The 20,978-nt window shown below is 40.3% G+C and overlaps 1 protein-coding gene and 1 non-coding gene across 14 annotated transcripts in view; both read right to left on the bottom strand.

The window, feature by feature from the left end:
• HELZ (helicase with zinc finger) overlaps nt 1-20,978 on the bottom strand; it is a 131,840-nt gene that overhangs the window by 19,215 nt on the left and 91,647 nt on the right. For 12 of the 13 annotated variants that reach the window (XM_059670034.1, XM_059670043.1, XM_059670041.1 and 9 more), the window contains 4 exons: nt 12,239-12,318; nt 7,476-8,043; nt 6,850-7,090; nt 5,483-5,999 (listed from right to left, as the gene is read on the bottom strand). In XM_059670034.1, coding sequence (XP_059526017.1) covers nt 5,483-5,999; nt 6,850-7,090; nt 7,476-8,043; nt 12,239-12,318 — 1,406 coding nt within the window. The remainder of the gene's footprint in view (nt 1-5,482; nt 6,000-6,849; nt 7,091-7,475; nt 8,044-12,238; nt 12,319-20,978) is intronic. The other variant, XM_059670042.1, reaches the window with a different exon arrangement.
• On the bottom strand, nt 18,243-18,349 carry LOC132219514 (U6 spliceosomal RNA). Its single transcript, XR_009449505.1, has one exon. It is a non-coding gene; the product is annotated as a U6 spliceosomal RNA (small nuclear RNA).

Genomic DNA, 20,978 nt, shown 5'->3' with positions numbered 1-20,978 from the left:
AGAGGCAGCAATCGCTGCTCTCTCACATCAGTGTTTCTCTCTTTGTCTCCCTCTCCCTTCCTCTCTCTAAAAGTTACTTTTACAGTGACGCTTTTAAAAATAATTTTCTGTTTATATTAGTTATAAGCACTTTTAATCTATTTCATGCGAAGCATGTCTTAAATGGCAAAAGCTTTGCTCTGCACCAGTATCAGTATTACTGGTTCTGTGTTAAGTGAAAGTTTTTAACGTGGTAAAATTATGCCCACTTACGACGAATGAGGATTTGTCTCTCAAGATAAGAAAAAATTGGGAAATATAATGGGGGGAAAAAGGTCCCATTCATTACCAAAAATAAGGAAAAATCAATCTAAGACTAAATTTAACCAGAAATGAAGACACTCCGGAGTTTCACAGAGGAATATTAAAAAATAAAAAATAAAACAAATGGAGGAAGGGAGAGAAAAAGAGGCAAGGAGGGAAAAAATTAAAATAATGAAGATTGCACAAATACCTAAATGAGAGGTTTAAAATATTTATAAGGACACAAGTCCCTCAATTTAAGCTATACATTTAATGTAATTTAAATTAAAACCCAAGAAAGTGTGTATGTGTGTGGTTTTTGGTGGGGAAAGGGGTAGAGTTCAAAAAGGTATTCTAAACTTCAAGTAGAAAAATCATAGAATGACCCTCCCCCAACCCCAAACACACATACAGAAAAAGGGGGAAAAATACAGTAATAAGGGAGACTTTACACTATCAAATTAGAATATTACAAAACCTCAAAAGTTAAGACAGTGTAATTCTGGTACAGAAACATATAGATAGATGAGGAGAAAAATATAAAGTCCAGAAACAGATCTCAGTACATACTGAAGAACTGCATCTTATTCAGAGATTAGATTATAAAGTTATCACACAAAGTGAAAATTCTCATACAGGCAAAAATTACCCAAGAAAAGTCCTGGATCATGTCAAAATCAGTAGAAACTGAACCAGAGGAAGCTCAGAAGTCAAGAACTAACTTTTATTGTTTCTCTTTACATTTCATCTCCCTCATCTCCACAGTCTTTAGTCAAAATGCAAGGATGATATACAGTGCTATTACAGAGAATTAAGTATTTGATGAGAGCTGCTATCCTATTTAGTGAGACCACAATCCTATATAATAAAAGGCTAATATGCAAATAGACCAAACGGTGGAACAACCAAACAACCAAACAACTGGTTACTATGATGTGCACTGACCACCAGGGGGCGGTGGGCGCTGGCCACGGCAGGATGGTGGAGCAGGTGAGTGGGGGTGCCAGACCAAGGCGGGACGAGCCTCTGGTGGTTACTGAAAATTCTTTGCTCCCGCGCACCGTGGTCCCACCCGGCGCTCACACCTGCTGCTGGCACCAGTCCAACTCACACACACTGCCAGTGCCAGCCCTGCTCGCACCTGCTGCTGGTGCCTGGTGCTGGTCCTGATCACTCAGCACCATCAGCAGGTGAAAGCAGTGGCTGTCGGCCCCAATCACCCCTGAGGGCTTCTCTACCTCTCCCTGCTCCTGAGGGGCGATCGGGGCAGCAGCCACCGCTCGCACTCACTGACTGCACTGGCCCCACTCACTCTTGCTGCTGGTCCCAATCGCTCCACGCCATCAGTGGGTGCGAGTGGAGCCAACACTGTCAATGCGTGGGAGCAGCAGTGGCGGGAGCGGGGCTGCCAGCAGACAGGGGATCAGGGGCTGCAGCAGGAGAGGCCAGGCAGGGGCGTGGAGGATGGGCCGAGACCCGCCCCTGTGCCTACCACAGCCTCACAGCCCACAGTTCCAGGTGCATGAATTATGAATTTGTGCAATGGGCCCCTAGTAATATAATAAAGAGTATGGAATAGCCTGCAACATGGCCCAGGTAAGGATGGCACCTTTGCCCTTATCCATCATACCAGGAAAGCAGCAGCTGTGGGAGAGGCTGCAGGCACTACTACCAGACACGTGCCCAGCCTCATCCAGGCAGCTGAAGGTCAGCGCTTTTGCTGTATTTGAGGAAGGTAATGAAAACCTACAGATCAAGCCTTAAGCATCTAAATGAGAATACTCTAAAAATTTTAAGTAGCAAAAATGTTGTTCAATAGGATCAAGATCCCATTTAGGGAGTCTTGACCTATGGAAAGAAAGATTTCATGGGGTGATGTCACTGAGCACCCCAATTAGGAAAAAAATTGTTTCAACTTTTCTCAACACCCAATGCCCCTCCATTAATCAACCACACCTTCATATATATGAATGCTTTTGAAAAGTGAAATATTATAGTAGCAGGCTTTGTATAGTAAAATTGGGAATAATTTCTCTAACTTTTACATTTTCCATACTAACCATGTACTTCATTTGTTAAAAGAAACTTGCAATATTATAAAAAAGAAAAAACATAATATGAAAGACCACCTCCATTCAAGTTAAATGTTAAGCTAACATCTACATGCTTTCATTTTATGTAAGATTAACCTACCAAAGTTTCTAGCAAGGAAAGAACTCACAGTAGGGAGGAAAATATGACTTTTCTGTATTGTTAATGTTAAAGAAATTATTTTAAAAGGCTAGAAGAAACAGCAAGCATATAAACCATTCATTCTGTAAGATGATTCATGCAAAATCACTTTGTACAACATAACAGTTACAAAAGTTATCCTAATGCACTGAAAACATCAAAACCTGAAATATGGTAAAAATTATATTTTCCTTGTCAAGGAATTTTTCAGTGTTGCAAGTTAGTCATGATTTGTGAATCTCATTGCATCAAAATAAAGGTGACCAAATGTTTTTGGAAAAGTAATTTCACTCTAAAAACCCATGATAATTGAAGGTATTTACTCATACACTCACAGCTAAACAGTAATATGTTAAGAGCTCGGGGGTACATAGGACTGAATTCCAAAACTAAGGAACATTTATAAGTACCGCGCGCTAACCGATTGCGCCACTGGAGCTCCCAAAACTAAGGAACATTTAAATAGGTCAATGATTAAAGTACATTATTCAGTATTTTTTGTAAAGTACAAAACGTGGTTAAGACCTTATAAAAACTCTGGCACGTGTTATGAACTTCATTGGCAGGTTAAGTCAAAACATCATCACAGGTGAAATTAGTAAAAATGGTGGCGTAAAGAACTCCAAAGTGCAGCCCTCCATAAAAGCAACGAAAAAAAAAAAAATGGCACAACTGTCACAATCAGCTTTCTTGGGATTCGGGAAACTAAAGCTTGCCGCAGCCAGGAGAGCACTTTATGAAGAAAAACCAGGACATTTCAGTAAGAACAGAGAGTTTTGTGGTATATTACCTTACCTTAGTCCCATCCCCCAGCTCTCCAACTCAGCAGTAGCCTTGAAGTAAGACTGCATGTCAGCCACCAGTACCAGAGGAGCAGAACGGGGCCTCATTCTCAAATAATTTTAATTATTTGTTTTGACCTGTCTGGTGGCTTTTAAAAACAAAACAAGTCCAAAAAAAGTACTTGCCCTATTTTGTCCAACTCAGCATTCAACCAGTGCTAAAGGGACCATATGGAAGACATTTACCAGCGAGTATGTTAGTTGCTGCGGCCTGAGTTCATGGGTAATAGTTGGACTGAACAGTAGCCTAACTGACAGCTTTGAGGAAAGGGTGGGGAGGGAGTAAGGGCTTTAGGGAATAAGGGCTTTGAACAGCTCTGACATATTCCTGGGAACCCACAAGACCACACACATGCTGAAAGACCCAAAGAGAGCTGGGTGGCCATACAAATATCAGAAAAAAACACGCCTGAAGACAAAAATTGTTATGTGAGAGAAAGGACATTTTAAAATGACTAGAGGCCAATGCATGGATTCGTGCACCGGTGGGGTCCCTCGGCCTGGCCTGGCTGCCGGAATTGGCCGAAACCGGCTCTCTGACATCCCCCAGGGGTCCTGGATTGCGAGAGAGCAGTTCTCGGGTGACGCACCCAGGAATCAGGCTCCCTCCTCTCTGGTTCTGGGTGCATCACCCGAGAACCGCAGCTGCCAAGTCACCACAGCTCGGCAGCTCCTGCATTGAGCGTCTGCCCCTTGGTGGTCAGTGCGCATCATAGCTACCAGGTGGAGCCTCTGTCCCCTAGTGATCATTGCGTGTCATAGCTACAGGTCGGACAGTTGAAGGGTCACTTAGGCTTTTATATATATAGATTTAAAAGAAAGTCAATCCATCAAGAATATCAAGCAATTATAAATATATGTAAGCCTAAAGCAGAGTCCCAAAATACATAAAGCATAAATTGATAGAACTGAAAGAAGTAGGAAATTCAACAATAATAGTTGGAGACTTCAATACACTACTTTCAATAATGGATATAAAACCTAACAGGAGGTCCAAAGGAAACTGAAAATCTGAACAACATAAACCAAATAGATCTAACGTATCTACAGAACAATCCACCCAACAAGAGCAAAATATACATTCTTCTCCAGGGCACCTGAACATTCTCTAGGACAGACCGTATGTTGGGCCACAAAACAGGTCTCAATAAATTTTAAAAGATTAAAGTTATACAAATATGTTCTACAAACAAAATTAGAAATCAGTAACAGAGGAAATGTGGAAAATTCACCCTGGATATACTTGCTTTCCTCTAATTTTGCCAAGTATGTACCCTAAACATTATAATAGAGGTTTTGGCCAAGGCGATTAGGCAAGAAAAAGAAATACAATGCATCCAGTTTGGAAAGAACAAAACTATATTTATAAGATGGCATTATCCACTATATAAAACAAACAAACAAACAACAACTAATGTATCCACAAAAATGTCTATTAGAGTTAATAGAGTTCAGTAAGTTTTTATACTCTATACCATTTTGGAAGCTTTATAACCTGGAATTACTGAGATTTTTCATATCAGTGATGCTCTTTGCAAATACCTAAATAGTTTAAGATAAAAATTCAATTTACCTTAAAATGCTTAGTTTAACAGAATCAATTCTATGTTAAACATGGCTAATTCTGACATTAGGGAATCAGAGTATGATTTTATGTCAACTGCCTCTGTCTAAGAAACCACCAGATGAGTCACAGGAGAAAGAGCACAGAACTTGGAATTGGCCACTGGCAGAGAAAGCCAACCTCTATGGAACGCTCTAATTAACAAATTTGTAATTAACAAGTGTAACCTAGGCAAAAAGATAAATCACTAAAAACCATTTCCCCAGATTAGACAGGCCTAAGCAAGCCTCAAGTCAGTCAGATGTTTCAAAACAACAAGGAAAGACTCTAAGGGACTTCGTGTTTCAACCAATAATGGACATTCTAAAAAGTCTGAAATACCCCAGTAAGGGGTGGGAATTAAAATAAGCTCCAGGAAAAGATCAGCTTTAATAAACCATTAAATTCAGTAAGATCACTATTATCAAATCAATAAACATTGATATTTTTCACAATCAACTAATCCTCCCAAAACCCATACCTCCATCCCGCCCCCCCAAAAAAGGAAAAGAAAGGCATTTACCTCTTCTAAGCTAGGGAGCGAAGAAGAAGATACTGTTCGAGATGACAATGAGTGAAATGGCTCTTGACCAATAGCGTGTTGATGATTCTGTATTTGTACAAAAGGGTTTTGTGGTGGCCTGTGAGGCAATGGAGGTAGGCCATAGGGAAAACCTGGCCCCATCAGGTGATTCTGTTGTAAGTTAGCAAAAGTCCATGCTCCATCAGATGCCAGGTATTTCAGGGGAGGAGGGGCAAGGTGTTCAGATGGCAATGAGAAAGGCGAGCTGAATATCTGGGGTGGTAGTCGCTGCGGAAATGCTGGGTTGTTGGCTACTTCAACGTCTCTGCTATTGTCGTTAAAGTTAGAAAAATGGCTACTGTGGTCTGTACTGGAAGGGGGAGAGGGGACTGCTGGTGGGCTCCTGGTCTGAATTTGTCTATACTGCAAAAGTCTTGATTGAGGTGGTGGCATCTCAGCTAGTTCCCGTGCTTCACTTTGATCACGATTGGACAGTTCTCTGAGTAAGTCCTGAAACCTACATGAAGACGATAAAATGTGAGGAGGAGAAAACAAAAGAAAGGCTCCATCATGTTAAGGAGAGCTTAGTCAGCTACGTGTGCAATTTCTACAAACAAAATCATAACACATAACTTGAACATTAATTAATCTCAAATATAAGCATTAATACTCGACAGATGTGGAATTAAAGACACTAAATATGTTCAAGTACCTGATTTCTTTCTTCTCCCTTTGTATTAAAAACAACTGTCCTAGTCTCTACATGCCCTTGATAACTGGCAGTGATAAAAGGTCACCATAATGGTGGGCCTTAATCAGAAGGGATTAGGAAACACTTTGGTGCATTCACATGACACTAGCCCTAAAAACAAATTTAGTGTTAGTAATGAAAACTCATAAATACCTGTAGTTGAAAGAAGGTAGAATTCTGTGCTATTAGGAAAAAGTTAATAACAAATTTATAACTTTTAACCACTGATTTACTTCTACCTTCATTCATTCTTCGTAAGTATTATTACTGAGTAAGAAGAAACAATAAATTACTGAGTAGGACAGTATGTTTCTCTTTTAGAAGAGACCCCACATCACTTCTCGGCCTTTCGGCTAAGACCAAGTGCAGAAGAGACCACGAAGCACAGAGCCATGTTAGCTTAGAGTTCACAGCAGGTTGTCCATACCCAGATTTGCAGAGTTAAATTGATTCTCTATATTTCAGGGTCAATCAATAGAACTGTGTAATATGTGTCCAGAAGGCCAGTATCCAATTTCTTTGGGACAATATTCCAACTTAAGGCTAAAAGGATAGCATTCAAGAATGAAAAGAGTAGGTGGGTCATGTTTGAGGATGGTTTTAGTTGCTAAAATACCTTGACTCTGTTGTTTCTGCTTCACCTTCGGCACTGCTGGGCAGCTTCCAGTCTGCCTTCACTGGCGACTGATGTAATCCAATGGGCGGCTGAGGAAGATGCTGGAGGTGAGGATGAGGCTGTTGATGGTGTGAGTATGGAATACTGCCCTGACTCAGGTAGGCGTGATGCTCATTCCACTGCTGTAACCGCACTTGCTGCTGTCGTAATGTGTCCAGGGCTACACTCCCATGCATACGATCTGTAAAAACATTTGCGAAAAGTTTAAGTTTTCATGCATTCAGGGTTTCCAGTAACTTTTTTCACGAGTTTTTACAACCAGATTTTCTCCACAAAGAATTGGCTACAGTTTGGGCTTTGGAGAAAGCAAATGTTTTTTAAATTTGCCAGTAACCAGAGTTATCATAATGATGATGATGATAATCACATAACCTGCCATTGACTGGACGCTTAATGTTATATAGCATTTGGAACTAGATTCTGATTATTACACTAAGTGACTGATTTTTGCTGGCATTATTTAAAGAAATGAATCAAACCTGATCCACATTATATTGCAAAGTACATGTCATTTTAAGTAAATAATCTCTGAATTTGTCACATTGGGTAGTGACAGGGGAACTTACCTAAAGCCTCTCCTATCGGCAATCCTGGGGGGTTCTCATCAGTGAAGTTATTCAGATGTGAAGGAAGAAGGGGGCCAGGCTGTGCAATGGCTCGCAAGGGACTGTGGCCTTCTTGCAGCATGGGAGGGGGCTGCTCAGGGATCACAGCCTCTGCAGGAGGGGACTGTGGTCGATGAGAAACTGCATTATTAAAAAAAGCATTGTTGGGCCCTGCCTGGTAGGCAGGAGAAAGCTGAGGAGGTGGCTGTGGAGGCAGCTGATTCAAAGGATTCTGCTGCTGGACTACCTGATTTGGTTGGGGTGGCATTTGGTTTGCTTGTTCGGGCAAATTATTCTGCTGCTGGTTTAACAAGGCATGCTGCTGCGGAACTGGAAATGGTGCTCTTGGTAACTGGGGAAGGGGATGAAAATGGCGACCGGGGATGGCATACTGTGCAGGGGGAGCAGGAAGGGGAAGGTTTATGTGTCTTGGGTTGAGATTATCTTTGCGATGAAATTTGGTATTGGGATAAACAACACCAGGACGTGATTCAGGACTTCTGTTCTGTGGATTTGATTCCAAATCAATCTAGGAAAAAATGAGAAGTCTTTTTTAACAGCGGAAAATCCAAGTCTGGTGGCTCTCCTCCTTTCCCCACCCCTAGCACATCTTAAGGATATTATACATTCTTATCAGTAATAGCAGGAGTACAGGGTACCCAATCAATCACTTTCTGACAATAAAATTAGGGAATAAGTATTTTTTAAATTAGGAAAGGTGAAACAGATAAACAGCATATTAAATCTGAGTCATAAGAAGAGATATTGCCATTTTATTAACATATCCACTTTAATTCCTTCAAAAAACATTATTTTTAATTTCACACTTTCTTCCTTAGAAGATAACCATTTCTTTCTTTAGGATATAAATCATTAAAATGTGTTCTTTCCTTCTGATTTTATTATTTTTATATCTCTTTCTTCAAACATACCTCTATTAATTTAAAAAACGTGAAGTGAACAAATAATTTATATATCACCTTTGTATAATCAGTTTGGTTATCAATTTTTGCCATTAGTTACTGACATTTATTTATTCTTTCAAGAAACAATATTTGAGGGCTTTCCAAGGGCATTGTACCTGGTGCTGGAGATTAGACAGCAATAAGAGGATTTAGTCTGTGCCCACAAGAGCTTAGAGCAGCAGGGGTTAAACAGCTATGGCCCCCAGGCCATTTCCAGCCCAACAGACTTTGGTAAGTTTTGCTGGAACACAGATCATTCATTTACATGCTGGCTATGGCTGCTTTCTCACTATAGTGGCAGAGCTGAGCAGTTGCAACAGAAAACATGACCCACGAAGCCTGAAGATTTACTATCTGGTCTTTGGCAGAAAAAGTTTGCTAAGCCCTGGCTTAGAGTCCAGTAGAGGACACCAACACGTAACTATAAAATGAGAAGTGCTGTAATGGAAATGATGAGATCCTAGTGCCTGGAAAATTAAAAGTGGCTTTACACAGATTACGGCAATTCTACTGAATTTTGCATAAAGAGCTGGAATTTTCCAGGGAGGTAAGGGCATTCTCGGTAAAGGTAATAGCTTATACAAAGGTGGAGAGAGGATAAAAAGTAGGCACATTTGAAGAGCATGATAAGTTTTGTGTACAGAGAGGTGGAACTTCACTTGTTTATGTATTAGTTTTCCCCTTCTTGACAAATGAAGATGCAAGAGTTCAATTACACATGACCTCTTGAATGATTCAATACTGGGCATAAACATTTTTTCAATCCTGTAAATTGTGACAAGTTCCAAAGGCTTATAAATAAACTAGGGAATGCAGCCATCCTGAAACATGAGTCTGATTGTAAGTGGTGGCAACGTGAAAAATGAAATATAAGGTGGAAAGAAGCAATTTTTGTTTTCCATCTCTGACAAAGCACTCAATGAGCTCCTTTGGTATATCAATGTCCTTACAAGTTTCAATGTTGAAATAGTCACTGAAAATTACCTGCCTCACCAAAGGCTCTCAAGTTAGAAATGGAACTGGCCACTCCCAAGAACACAGAACAACTAGCTTGTTCCTGAACTGAAGCTGAGGTACACCTAGTGAGCAAGCTATGGCAACTGATGGTTTCAATGTGTCAGTCCAATCCCAAGTGCACTCTCATCTCTAATCACTAGCCCTAATGGACTGCCATTACATTGGGCCAATAAGTTCCTTAAGATTACTAGGTGTGCACAAATTGTCTAGAAAACGAAATGAGCAGGATGACCACTCTGTCCCAGTGGGCCCAAGCTGCTGCAATACCTGCTTTTCAAATGTCTCAGAGCTTGATTAAGGTTCTTTATAAACAAACATTTTGCCCCATAAATTTTTTTATTTTAATTACTGACACTACATTCAGCTGGGATGTACTTTTTCAAAGACTGTTGATATGCACACTTTGATTGCACGAGAGAGACCATGATTAGATGTCAAGGTTGTCTATGGATAAGAGCTGTTCTAATTGCCTCCTTCACTTCTAACTTTGACATAGACAGGAAGCTAGGCCAGTGCCAGAGAAATTTAGATCAAGACGTGCTACTTTATGATAGTACAAAAGGCTAGGAGAATAGAGAACTGTAAGGTCTGAAGGAGTCTGGGTCTACAATTATCAGAATTAAACAATCACTTTCCTCTTAATAGTGAGTTCCTGACTCAAGGAGAACTAGGAAGTCCTCTCCCCCCCACCCCTTTGCAGGACAAAGCATCAGGGTAGGAAAGAAAATAAAACATGTCTATTGGGTTGCCTAGTCTTCTAACAGGGAAGGATCATAATGGAAATTTTAAAACAAGGACCTAAAAGACACTTAGCTATCCTGGCTTCAGTTGCTCTGACAGCACCTAAAACTCTTATCCTGGATTTTGACTACCGCTACACTGTCCTAACATGCCCTGTTCTCTCCCTGCTCATCTCCCAAATACACATGACTTCCACTTTCACTGCCACAGCCCTCTTTCTCTATTGGGAACTTCCCTGGCTGCCTCATTCCCACTGCAGTCCCTCCAGGGGAACTGAGTCCTCCCAGCTGTTGAAACTGAGTGAGAGCTACTTATGAGACATAATTAACTGACTATAGAGAGCAGTTGCTCAAAGCAAGGCTGGGGCTGGAGATCCAGATTTGGAAGTCATTATCATGGAAATGGACTAGTGTATAATAAGAAACCATAGTATGCAAGGAGAGGTGTGGGGCAGTGACAGAACCCTGAAAACCCTCAACTTAAGGATTAGGAAAAGATGGGAAGGAGGTGGACAAGAACTTATAAAAGAGACAGAAGGTCATGTTAGAAAGAACTGTGAAAAGTAAAAATGTGTGTCACAGAAACCGAAAGAAAATAAGATGGTCAAGATGAAAGAAGTAGAAAATAGTGCCAAATACCAAAGATAACTCAAATAAGACTACAACTGAAGCATGTGCATAGCATTTGGTCCCTTAGAACCCAACAGTTTTTTTTGTTGTTGTTGTTGTTTTTAAATATATTTTATTGATTTTTTACAGAGAGGAAGGGAGAGAGATAGAGAGTTAGAAACATCGATGAGAGAGAAACATCTATCAGCCGCCTCCTGCACATCTCCTACTGGGGATGTGACCGCAACCCAGGTACATGCCCTTGACCGGAATCGAACCTGGGACCCTTCAGTCCGCAGGCCGACGCTCTATCCACTGAGCCAAACCGGTTTCGGCGAACCCAACAGTTTTGATGAAATGTTGAGGCCTGATACTAGACTGTGCTAGTTAAGAAACATAAAAATAAAGATGAGGTAGGAAGGAGAAATTAGGTAGTAGCTATAAGAAGATGAAGATAAAGAAAGTGTCTTTTTAAAAAACAGTCTATCGATCAATTTACTTACGGACTGAAAAGGAAGAACCTGTAGCCAAAAAGAATCCAAAGATAAATGAGAAGAGGAAACAAGGTCGGTGAGGTGACCAAGAGAGAGATTAGTTTTAATGAAAACTTCTTCTCTAAGCCTGGTGATAAGGAAGCAAAGATGTTCAAGGATGTAGAAAAGTGCTAAGTTTAAGGTTTTAAATTAACAAGGTGAAATCCTGATGACCGAAGTCTAAGGCAAAATCGTCTCCTGACCAAAAGGATAACAGAAGTTGGAAGATAATCAGGCATGAGAAGAGCTGCTGAGAAAACTGGGCAAAAGAAGCTGGGTACATGTAAAAGAAATGGGGAGAGCACCTCGGGTTCCCCAACGTTAGACAACATAAATGTGTGATGGCACGAATTCAGTCAATACTCTGGTTTTCCCTAACTAGCTCACAAGCACAGATGAAAAAATGGGTAAAGAGTTAAAGATTTATACAGTGGGTCTGAGGCGAGAACAAGGTGAGTGACTTGAGAAAATCAAGTCTTCCTCTGAGGAAGTTAATTTTTCCTTCTTCTTCACTATACAGCTTCTCCTATTCTGAGAATTATTTTTTTAAGACAATTTTTAATGACACATCTATTAGCCATGTCTTCACTGACTACTTTGTCATGGAAAGTCTCTAAGTTCAAGTCTATCACCGATATCACAATTTGAGAAAAGTATACTGGTAAGTTAATAATGTAGCCCAAAAAAAAAAAAAAAATATGGAAGGAGAGAGGGTAACATGACCCACCAGACCACTGTGAAACAATAACATTAAAAATACACATAAAAAGGTAAATTTTTTATAAAACATTAAGATCCCAAGATGACCAGTCAGACTAACTCCATTAGAACAATGCAGTCACTAAATGTAGGCAGCATACCTGTTTTGATTCTGTAAGCTTTTTCTCTGGTGTTCGAATCTTATTAATTTCAGGTCCAGGATTATTTGTATCACTTTTACCTAAGAAGATATTTTAAAATTTTTATAAATAGTCCCCAGTAAGAATGTTATATTTCCAATGACTACCCAATATTAGACAAAAGAAAAACTTTAAACATTTTTCAGCCATTATTATCAATTTGTATTACTGCTTGAGTTTTGTTCTTAAATTTTCAGAGGCAGTTTCTCTGCAAGAAAGAAAATTTATAAGTATAGCAAACCACAATGACAAGGCAAAAGCTTTATAAAAGGATAATCTTAAAACATCAAATAATTCCAAAGATAACAGCCCAATCTCCAGGTATTTACAGCCTAATTTTTCTTAAACTAGACATAGAAAAAAACCTGGCATTCTTGCTTATTTATAAAGGTTCAAAAATTTGATCATTTATAAATGCAATTAAGCAAAATCTAAATAACGTGTCAATCTAATTTAGTAAAGAAATCTAAACTGAGTAAAAATATTCTGAAACGTACGTATGCTGTTTAAAAAGTAATAGATATTGAACTAAATATAAGTGAAGGAAGCAAAATTAAGGTTAAAAATATCACAATTATAATAGACAATGCCATTTCATGCATGTAAAAAGCTTTTACTATATAAGAATTAACTGATGGAAATTTTCAATTCCTGAAAGAATCCTTGATTTGGGTTCTTGTTCAAAAACATAGGGCCAAAACTTTAAAATAAATCACTACTAACCTTCAAGAAATAAGAACTACAATGTCTGAGATGAAACACACACTGGATGAAATTAGCAGCAGATTAGACAAGCAGAAGAAAAGATTAGTGAAGCTGAAGGCAAAATATGCAAAATAAAATACAAAAAGGAAATTGATTTTTTTTTTAATGAAAAAGCACCTGTGAAGTGTGGGGAAACTTTAAGCAGACTAAAATACGGGTAGTTGGAATTCCTCTGAAGAGGAGAGAAGGTTAAGACAGAAAAAAAAAAAATCTAAAGAAATAGTTAAAACTTTCCAAACTTGATGAAAACTGTAAACTATCCAAGAAGCCCAACAAACCTCAAACATAAGAAGCATGACAAAAACTATACCAAGAAGTGTTATAATCGAATTACTAAAACTAGTATAAAAGAAACTCTTAAAAGCAGTTAGGGGAAAAAAACACATTTCATACAGAAAACAAACATAAGGGTGATTTCAGATTTCTCTGAAAAACTTCACCACCAGCAGACCTGCACTACAAGGAATGTTAAAATTACTTTGGGCGGAAGGAAAATTGTATCAGATGAAAACATGAATATATAGAAAAAAGTAAAGATTACCAAAAATGCTAACTACATGGGTAATGTAAAATATTATTTTTCTTACTAAAAACTCTTTAAAAGTACACGGATATTTTAAGAAAAGTAACAATGTTTGGAGCTTATAACATATGTAAAAGTAAAATGCATTATAACAATATGATAAAGTCAAGAAGAGAAAAAAATGAAATGTTGTAAGGTTCTTTTACTGTACATGAAGTGGTAAATATAAATTGTAAACTAGACTGTGGTAAGTTTAAGATGTATACTATAGAGAGAAACCAAGATGGCGGCATAGGTAAACACCGGAGATTGCTGCCTCGCACAACCACTTCAAAAATACAACTAAAAGACGGAACGGACATCACTCAGAACCACAGGAAGGCTGGCTGAGTGGAAATTCTACAACTAGAAGGAAAGAGAAAAGCATACCGAGACTCAGAGGAGATGCAGTGCAGAAGTAAAATACTAAGGTGCGGAGGAGGTGCATGCGGAGCGGGCTGGCGGCTGAGGGCACGGTTGTCTTTTTCAATCAGGAGGGAGTCTCAGACTCTAAGCTCCAGTTCCAGGTGAGTCTCTAGGGACCCAGACTCATACAGGAGAAGCGGGACTGTCTGGCAGCAGTCGGAACCTGAGGGCAGCTTTCTCTCCGAGGGGCTTGCAGCGATTACCGCGACATTGAGAAGCAAAGCCTCTGAGGGCAGGACTGAGAGCAGCCATAACTGCTAGCCCCACCCTGTTGATCCTGTGGGACCCGCCCCACCCAAGCCCTGCAGGGAGGCTTTTGCTGGATAGCCTCAGGCAAAGGCTAGATTAGCACCTCCCTAGAGATTCAGGAGTCAGGAAGCCCAGAGATCAGAGTGGGACCATCCAGTTTGCAGCTCCGTGGAAACATAAAGGACACACTCAGGGGGCAGACTCAGTGAGCACCAAAGCCCCATTGAAGCAAGTCTTGCCCCAGAAGGGTGTCTCCAGCACAGAAGTTCTCCCACTGCAGACACAGCTGATTCTCACAGCCAATTGGCCTGGAGGCCAATTCCTCCCAGTGATACCTACAACAATCAAGGCTTAACTACAACAAGACTGTGCACAAAGACCACAAGGGGGTGCACCAAAGAGTGTCCTCCTCAGGTAATTGGGGAGGCTGAACCACTGGGCCCTAGAGGACACTTAGCCAAGAAAACCATTGTATCAACACAGGGAAGCATAAAAAATGCGGAGACAAAGAAAAAGGACACAAATGACAGAAATGGAGGAAAGCAAACTACTGGATATAGAGTTCAAAACCACACTTTTAAGGTCTTTCAATAATTTTCTAGAAATTGCCGATAAACTTAATGAGATCTACAAGAATCTAATGAGGCCCTCGATGTTGTGATAAAGAACCAACTAGAAATTAAGCATACACTGACTGAAATAAAGAATATTATACAGACTCCCAACAGCAGACTAAAGGATTGCAAGAATCAAGTCAATGATTTGAAATACAAAGAAGCAAAAAACACCCAACCAGAAAAGCAAAATGAAAAAAGAATCCAAAAATACGAAGATAGCGTAAGGAGTCTCTGGGACAGCTTCAAGCGCACCAACATCCGAATTATAGGGGTGCCAGAAGAAGAGAGAGAGCAAGATATTGAAAACCTATTTGAAGAAATAATGACAGAAAACTTCCCCCACCTGGTGAAAGAAATAGACCTACAGGTCCAGGAAGCGCAGAGAACCCCAAACAAAAGGAGTCCAAAGAGGACCACACCAAGAGCAAAAGACAAAGAGAGACTCTTAAAAGCAGCAAGAGAAAGACAGTCAATTACCTACAAGGGAGTACCCATACGACTGTCAGCTGATTTCTCAACAGAAACTTTGCGGCCAGAAGGGAGTGGCAAGAAATATTCAAAGTGATGAATACCAAGAACCTACAACCAAGATTACTTTATCCAGCAAAGCTATCATTCAGAATTGAAGGTCAGATAAAGAGCTTCACAGATAAGGAAAAGCTAAAGGAGTTCATCACCACCAAACCAGTATTATATGAAATGCTGAAAGGTATCCTTTAAGAAGAGGAAGAAGAAGAAAAACGTAAAGATACAAATTTTTAACAACAAATACACATCTATCAACAAGTGAATCTGAAAATCAAGTGAATAATCTGATGAACAGAATGAATTCGTGATTATAATAGAATCAGGGGGATAGAAAGGGAGTGGACTGGCTATTCTTCGGGGGGAAAGGGGTGTAGGGGATGCGGGAAGAGACTGGACAAAAATCGTGCACCTATGGATGATGACAGTGGGTGGGGAGTGAGGGAGGAGGGTGGGGTGGGAACTGGGTGGAGGGGAGTTATGGGGAGAAAAAAGAGGAACAAATGTAATAATCTGAACAATAAAGATTTAATAAAAAAATTTAAAATAAAGATGTATACTATAAATCTAAAGAAAATACTAAAATAATAGTTATAGCTAATAAGCCAATGAAGGAGATAAAAGGGAATCATAAAAATATTCAAGCAATCCAAAAGAAAGCAGAGTAAAAGAAAAAAGGAAACAAAAAAAAAAGTTTGGACAAATTAAAAAAATCAATAGAGCAAGATGATAAAAATCAAGCCTAACTATATTAATAATCACCGTAAGTATAAATGGCCTAAACAATCCAATGAAAAAAAAGAGATTATCATATTGGATTTTTTTAAAAATCAAGAGCCAACTATATGCTTTCTAAAAGAAATGCATTTGAAATATAAATACACTAATAGATTAAAGGATCAATAAATGACATACCGTAATAACAATAGTTAAAACAATTATTGATATTAAGCAAAGTAGATCTCAGAGCAAAGAATATTACCAGGGATAAAAAAGATCATTCCGTAACGGTAAATTAGTTAATTAATTAAAAGCACGGTATTTTAAATGTCTATGTACCTAACAACAGAATTTCAAAATTCATCAAGCAAAACTTAAAGAAAAATAGACAAATACTAATTATATTTGAAGATTTCTATTTTTATTTACATATATATGTAAATATATATGTATACATATATATATATATATTATGTATGTATCCTATCTAATAAAAGAGAAACATGGTAATTGGCGTATGACCGCTACCCTTCCCATTGGCTAATCAGCGAGATATGCAAATTAACTGCCAGCCAAGATGACGGCCGGCAGCCAGGCAGCTTGAAACTAACATGAGGCGTGCTTGCTTCAGTGACGGAGGAAACCAACGTTCCCCGCCTGCCTTGCTGGCCTCTGAGACTGAAGTTTAAGAAACATTGTAACAAATATAGAAGCTAAACAAAACCCCAGAAACCTGCTTTCAGCGAGCCAGGGATCTCAGAGCTGGAGTTGATACAGAGTTTCGATTATAGAACCTAAACAAATCAGATACCTACTTTCAGCAGCTGAGGCCTCAGAGGTGGAGCCAGAGCTAAAGCTAGCCCAGAATAAAAAGAAAAAAAGGAGCAGTTGGGAGCTTCAGTCCCAGCCTGAAAACAGCCCTCATCCCCTCACCCAGGCTGGCCAGGCACCCCAGTGGGGACCACCGCCCTGAAGGCTGTGTGACCAGCTGCAAACAGCCATCATCCCCTCACCCAGGCTGGCCAGGCATCCCAGTGGGGACCCCCACCCTGATCCAGGACACCCTTCAGGGCAAACCTGCCAGCCCCCACCCATGTACCAGGCCTCTATTCTATATAGTAAAAGGGTAATATGCCTCCCAGCACTGGGATCAGCGGAGCCGCGAGGCCTCCCGGCACCGGGATCAGCGCGACAGGGGGCAGTGCCCAAACCCCCTGATCGCCCTGCGGCTCTGTGTGTGACAGGGGCCGGGGCCACAACCTCTCTATCGGCCCTGCTCTGTTCCTAACAGGGGAAGGCGCCTCAACCCCCTGATTGGCCCTGCTCTGTGCCTGATAGGAGGAGCTCCCCAACCCCCTGATCACCCTGCGGCTCTGTGTGTGACAGGGTGCGGCACCCCAACCCCCCCACCCCACAGGCCCTGCTCTGTAACGGGGTAGAGCCATACCTCCCCATTGGCCCTGCCCTGAGTGTGACAGTGGCGGCGCCCCAACCCCCTGATCCGCCCTGCTCTGTGTGTGACAGGGGACAGTGCCCCAACTCCCCTATCGGCCCTACTCTGTGAGTGACAGGGGAGAGCTCCTCAACCCCCTGATGGGCCCTGCTCTGTGCGTGACAGGGGGAAGCTCCCCAACCCCCTGATCGACCCTGCTCTGTGCGTGACAGCGGGGAGCTCCCCAACCCCCTGATTGACCCTGCTCTGTGCGTGACAGGGGGTGGCGCCGCAACCTCCCCATCGGCCCTGCCCTGAGTGTGACAGGGGGCAGTGCCCCAACCCCCCAATCGGCCCTACCCTGAGCGTGACTGAGGGTGGCATCGCAACCTCCCAATCCGCCCTGCTCTGTGCATGACAGGGGGCGGCACCCCAACTCCCCAATCGGCCCTGCTCTGAGCCCAACCAGAGGCTGCACCTAGGGATTGGGCCTGCCCTCTGCCACCCGGGAGCAGGCCTAAGCCAGCAGGTCGTTATCTCCCGAGGGGTCCCAGACTGCGAGAGGGCACAGGCCGGGCTGAGGGACCCCCCCGCCCCCCCCCAAGTGCACAAATTTTTGTGCACTGGCCTCTAGTATATATATATGTATGTATATGTATTTACATATATTTTAATATAGAATGCTTCAAAAATTTGTGCGTCATCCTTGTGCAGGGGCCATGCTAATCTTCTCTGTATTATTCCAATTATAGTATATGTGCTGCTGAAGCAAGCACTTAAAGATATCTTTTTTATTGAATTCAGAGAGGAAGAGAGAGGGAGAGATAGATAGAAACATCAATGATGAGAGAGAATCACTTATAGGCTGCCTACTGTACGCCCCCTACTGGGGATCAAGCCCACAACCCAGGTATGTGCCCTTGACCGGAATCGAACCTGGGACCCTTCAGTCCACAAGCCGACGCTCTATCCACTGAGCTAAACTGGTTAGGGCATATTTGAAGATTTCAATATTCCTCTCTCAATATTTATTTTGTTTTTATTAAGTAGGTAGAAAATCAGCAAGGATATAGCAGACTTAAGCAATCCTATCAACCAATTTGACCTAATTAACATTTATAGAGCACTCCTTTCTTCTCAAGTGCACAGGGAAAATTTACAAAGATAGACCACACAGTGGGTCATAAAACAAAGCTCAGTAAATTCAAAAGGATTCGATTCATATAAAATTTGTTCTCTTACCACAATGAAATTAAAGTAGAAGTCAATAATAGAAAAATTCTTAGAAAATCTCCAATGATTAAAAAATAAAACTCGCCTTCCTAAATAATCCATGGATCTAATTTGAAGAGAAATTATAAAGTGTACAGAATAAAATGAAATAAAAATATAACACTGTACTACTGAGGAGAAAAATTATAACATTAATTACCTGTATTAATCTTTCACCTTAAAAATATATATATGCAAGAGCTGTATACTGAAAATTTTTTAAAAAATGAAAAAGATTAGCCAAAACCGGTTTGGCTCAGTGGATAGAGCGTCGGCCTGCGGACTGAAAGGTCCCAGGTTCGATTCCGGTCAAGGGCATGTACCTTGGTTGCGGGCACATCCCCAGTGGGAGATGTGTAGGAGGCAGCTGATCGATGTTTCTCTCTCATCGATGTTTCTAACTCTCTATCTCTCTCCCTTCCTCTCTGTGAAAGATCAATAAAATATATTTTAAAAAAATGAAAAAGATTAAAGATCTTGAGAGGGACATGTCCTCTTCATATATCAGAATACTCAATATTGATTAGATATCAATTCCCCCCATATTGACCTACAGATTCAACACAATCCCAATCAAAATCCCAGCAGGCTTTCCTGTTCTGAAACTCATGAGCTGATTCTAAAATGCATGTGGAAAAGCAAAGGACCTGGAATAGACAATTTTGAAAAACAACAAAATTGGAAGATTTATACTACTTGATTTTAAGGCTTATAAAGCTATAGTAATCAAGACAGTGTATTTGGAATAAACACAAACATGTGCATCAATAGAAAAGAACAGACTTCACATATGTAGTCAACTGATTTCCAAAAGAGGCACCAAGTTAGTTTAATGGAAGGACAATGTTTTCAAATGGTGCTGAAACCACTGAATATATTTACTAGTATATGCAAAAACAAAACAAAACCACTTCAATTCTTACCTCATACCATATACAAAAATTAACTCAAAATGAACCTACTGTAACAGCTAAAACTATGAAACTTATAGAAAAAAATAGATGATCTTTGTGATCTTGAATAAGGCAAAAAATTTTAGACTGTTATGAAAATGAAAAGGCAAGCCACATCCTGGGAGAAAATATTTCAAAACATATGTTTAATTAAAGATTTGTATCCAGAATGTATAAAGAATTCTCATGATGTAATAAGACAAACCAATAAAAATGCGGGCAAAAATTAAGAATACATGCTTCATTAAAGATATACAGATATCAAATAAGCCCAATAAAAAAATATTCAACATCATTAATTATCAGGAACATGCAAATTAATACCACAATCAGATACTATCAGATAACCACTAGCAAGGGTAAAGTTAAAAAGACTGACAATATCAAGTGCTGACTAGAAATCTCATACATTACTAGTAGAAATGAAAAATGGTCCAGTCACATTTGAAAATAGTATGGCAACGTCTTATAACATTTCACTCCTGTTTGTTTATCCAAGAGAAATGAAAATACATGTTCACACATATGTTCATAGCAGCCTAGGAACCAAAAATTAGAAATAACTAGGGTGTCCATCAATTGACAAACAGATAAAAATACTGTAATGCATCCATGTAGTGGAATATTAATCAACAGTAAAAATGAACAAACAATTGACACAGGTAACATGAATGAATCTCAAATGCATTAGGCTAAGTCAGTGGTCAGCAAACTGCGGCTCACGAGCCACATGCGCTCTGACCCCTTGAGTGCGACTCTTCCACCAAATACCGACTTCTGCGCATGGGCCACGAAGTTTCAATCACACTGTGTACATGCGCGCCCGCACGTGGTATTTTATGGAAGAGCCACGCTCAAGGGGCCAAAGACCCGCATGTGGCTCACCAGCTGCAGTTTGCTGACCACTGAGCTAAGTAAACAAAGCCAAACACAAAAAAACTACTTCCCCTATGACTCTATTTATGATATACTAAAGTAGAGACAAAAGTCAGATTAGTGGTTGCCCAGGGCTGGGAATTGGAGGAGACTTACTGCAAAGGGATATGAAGGAACTTTTTGAGGTCATGTGAATATCCTGTATCCTGATTAACAACTCTGTATATTTTGTCAGAACACATCAACATTTTAAAAGAGTGAATTTTACTGCATATAAATTATACCTCAATAAACCTGATGTTAA

Source organism: Myotis daubentonii, chromosome 16 (assembly GCF_963259705.1).
Source record: "Myotis daubentonii chromosome 16, mMyoDau2.1, whole genome shotgun sequence".
Taxonomy (NCBI): domain Eukaryota; kingdom Metazoa; phylum Chordata; class Mammalia; order Chiroptera; family Vespertilionidae; genus Myotis; species Myotis daubentonii.
This window is presented reverse-complemented; position numbering and strand designations above follow the sequence as displayed.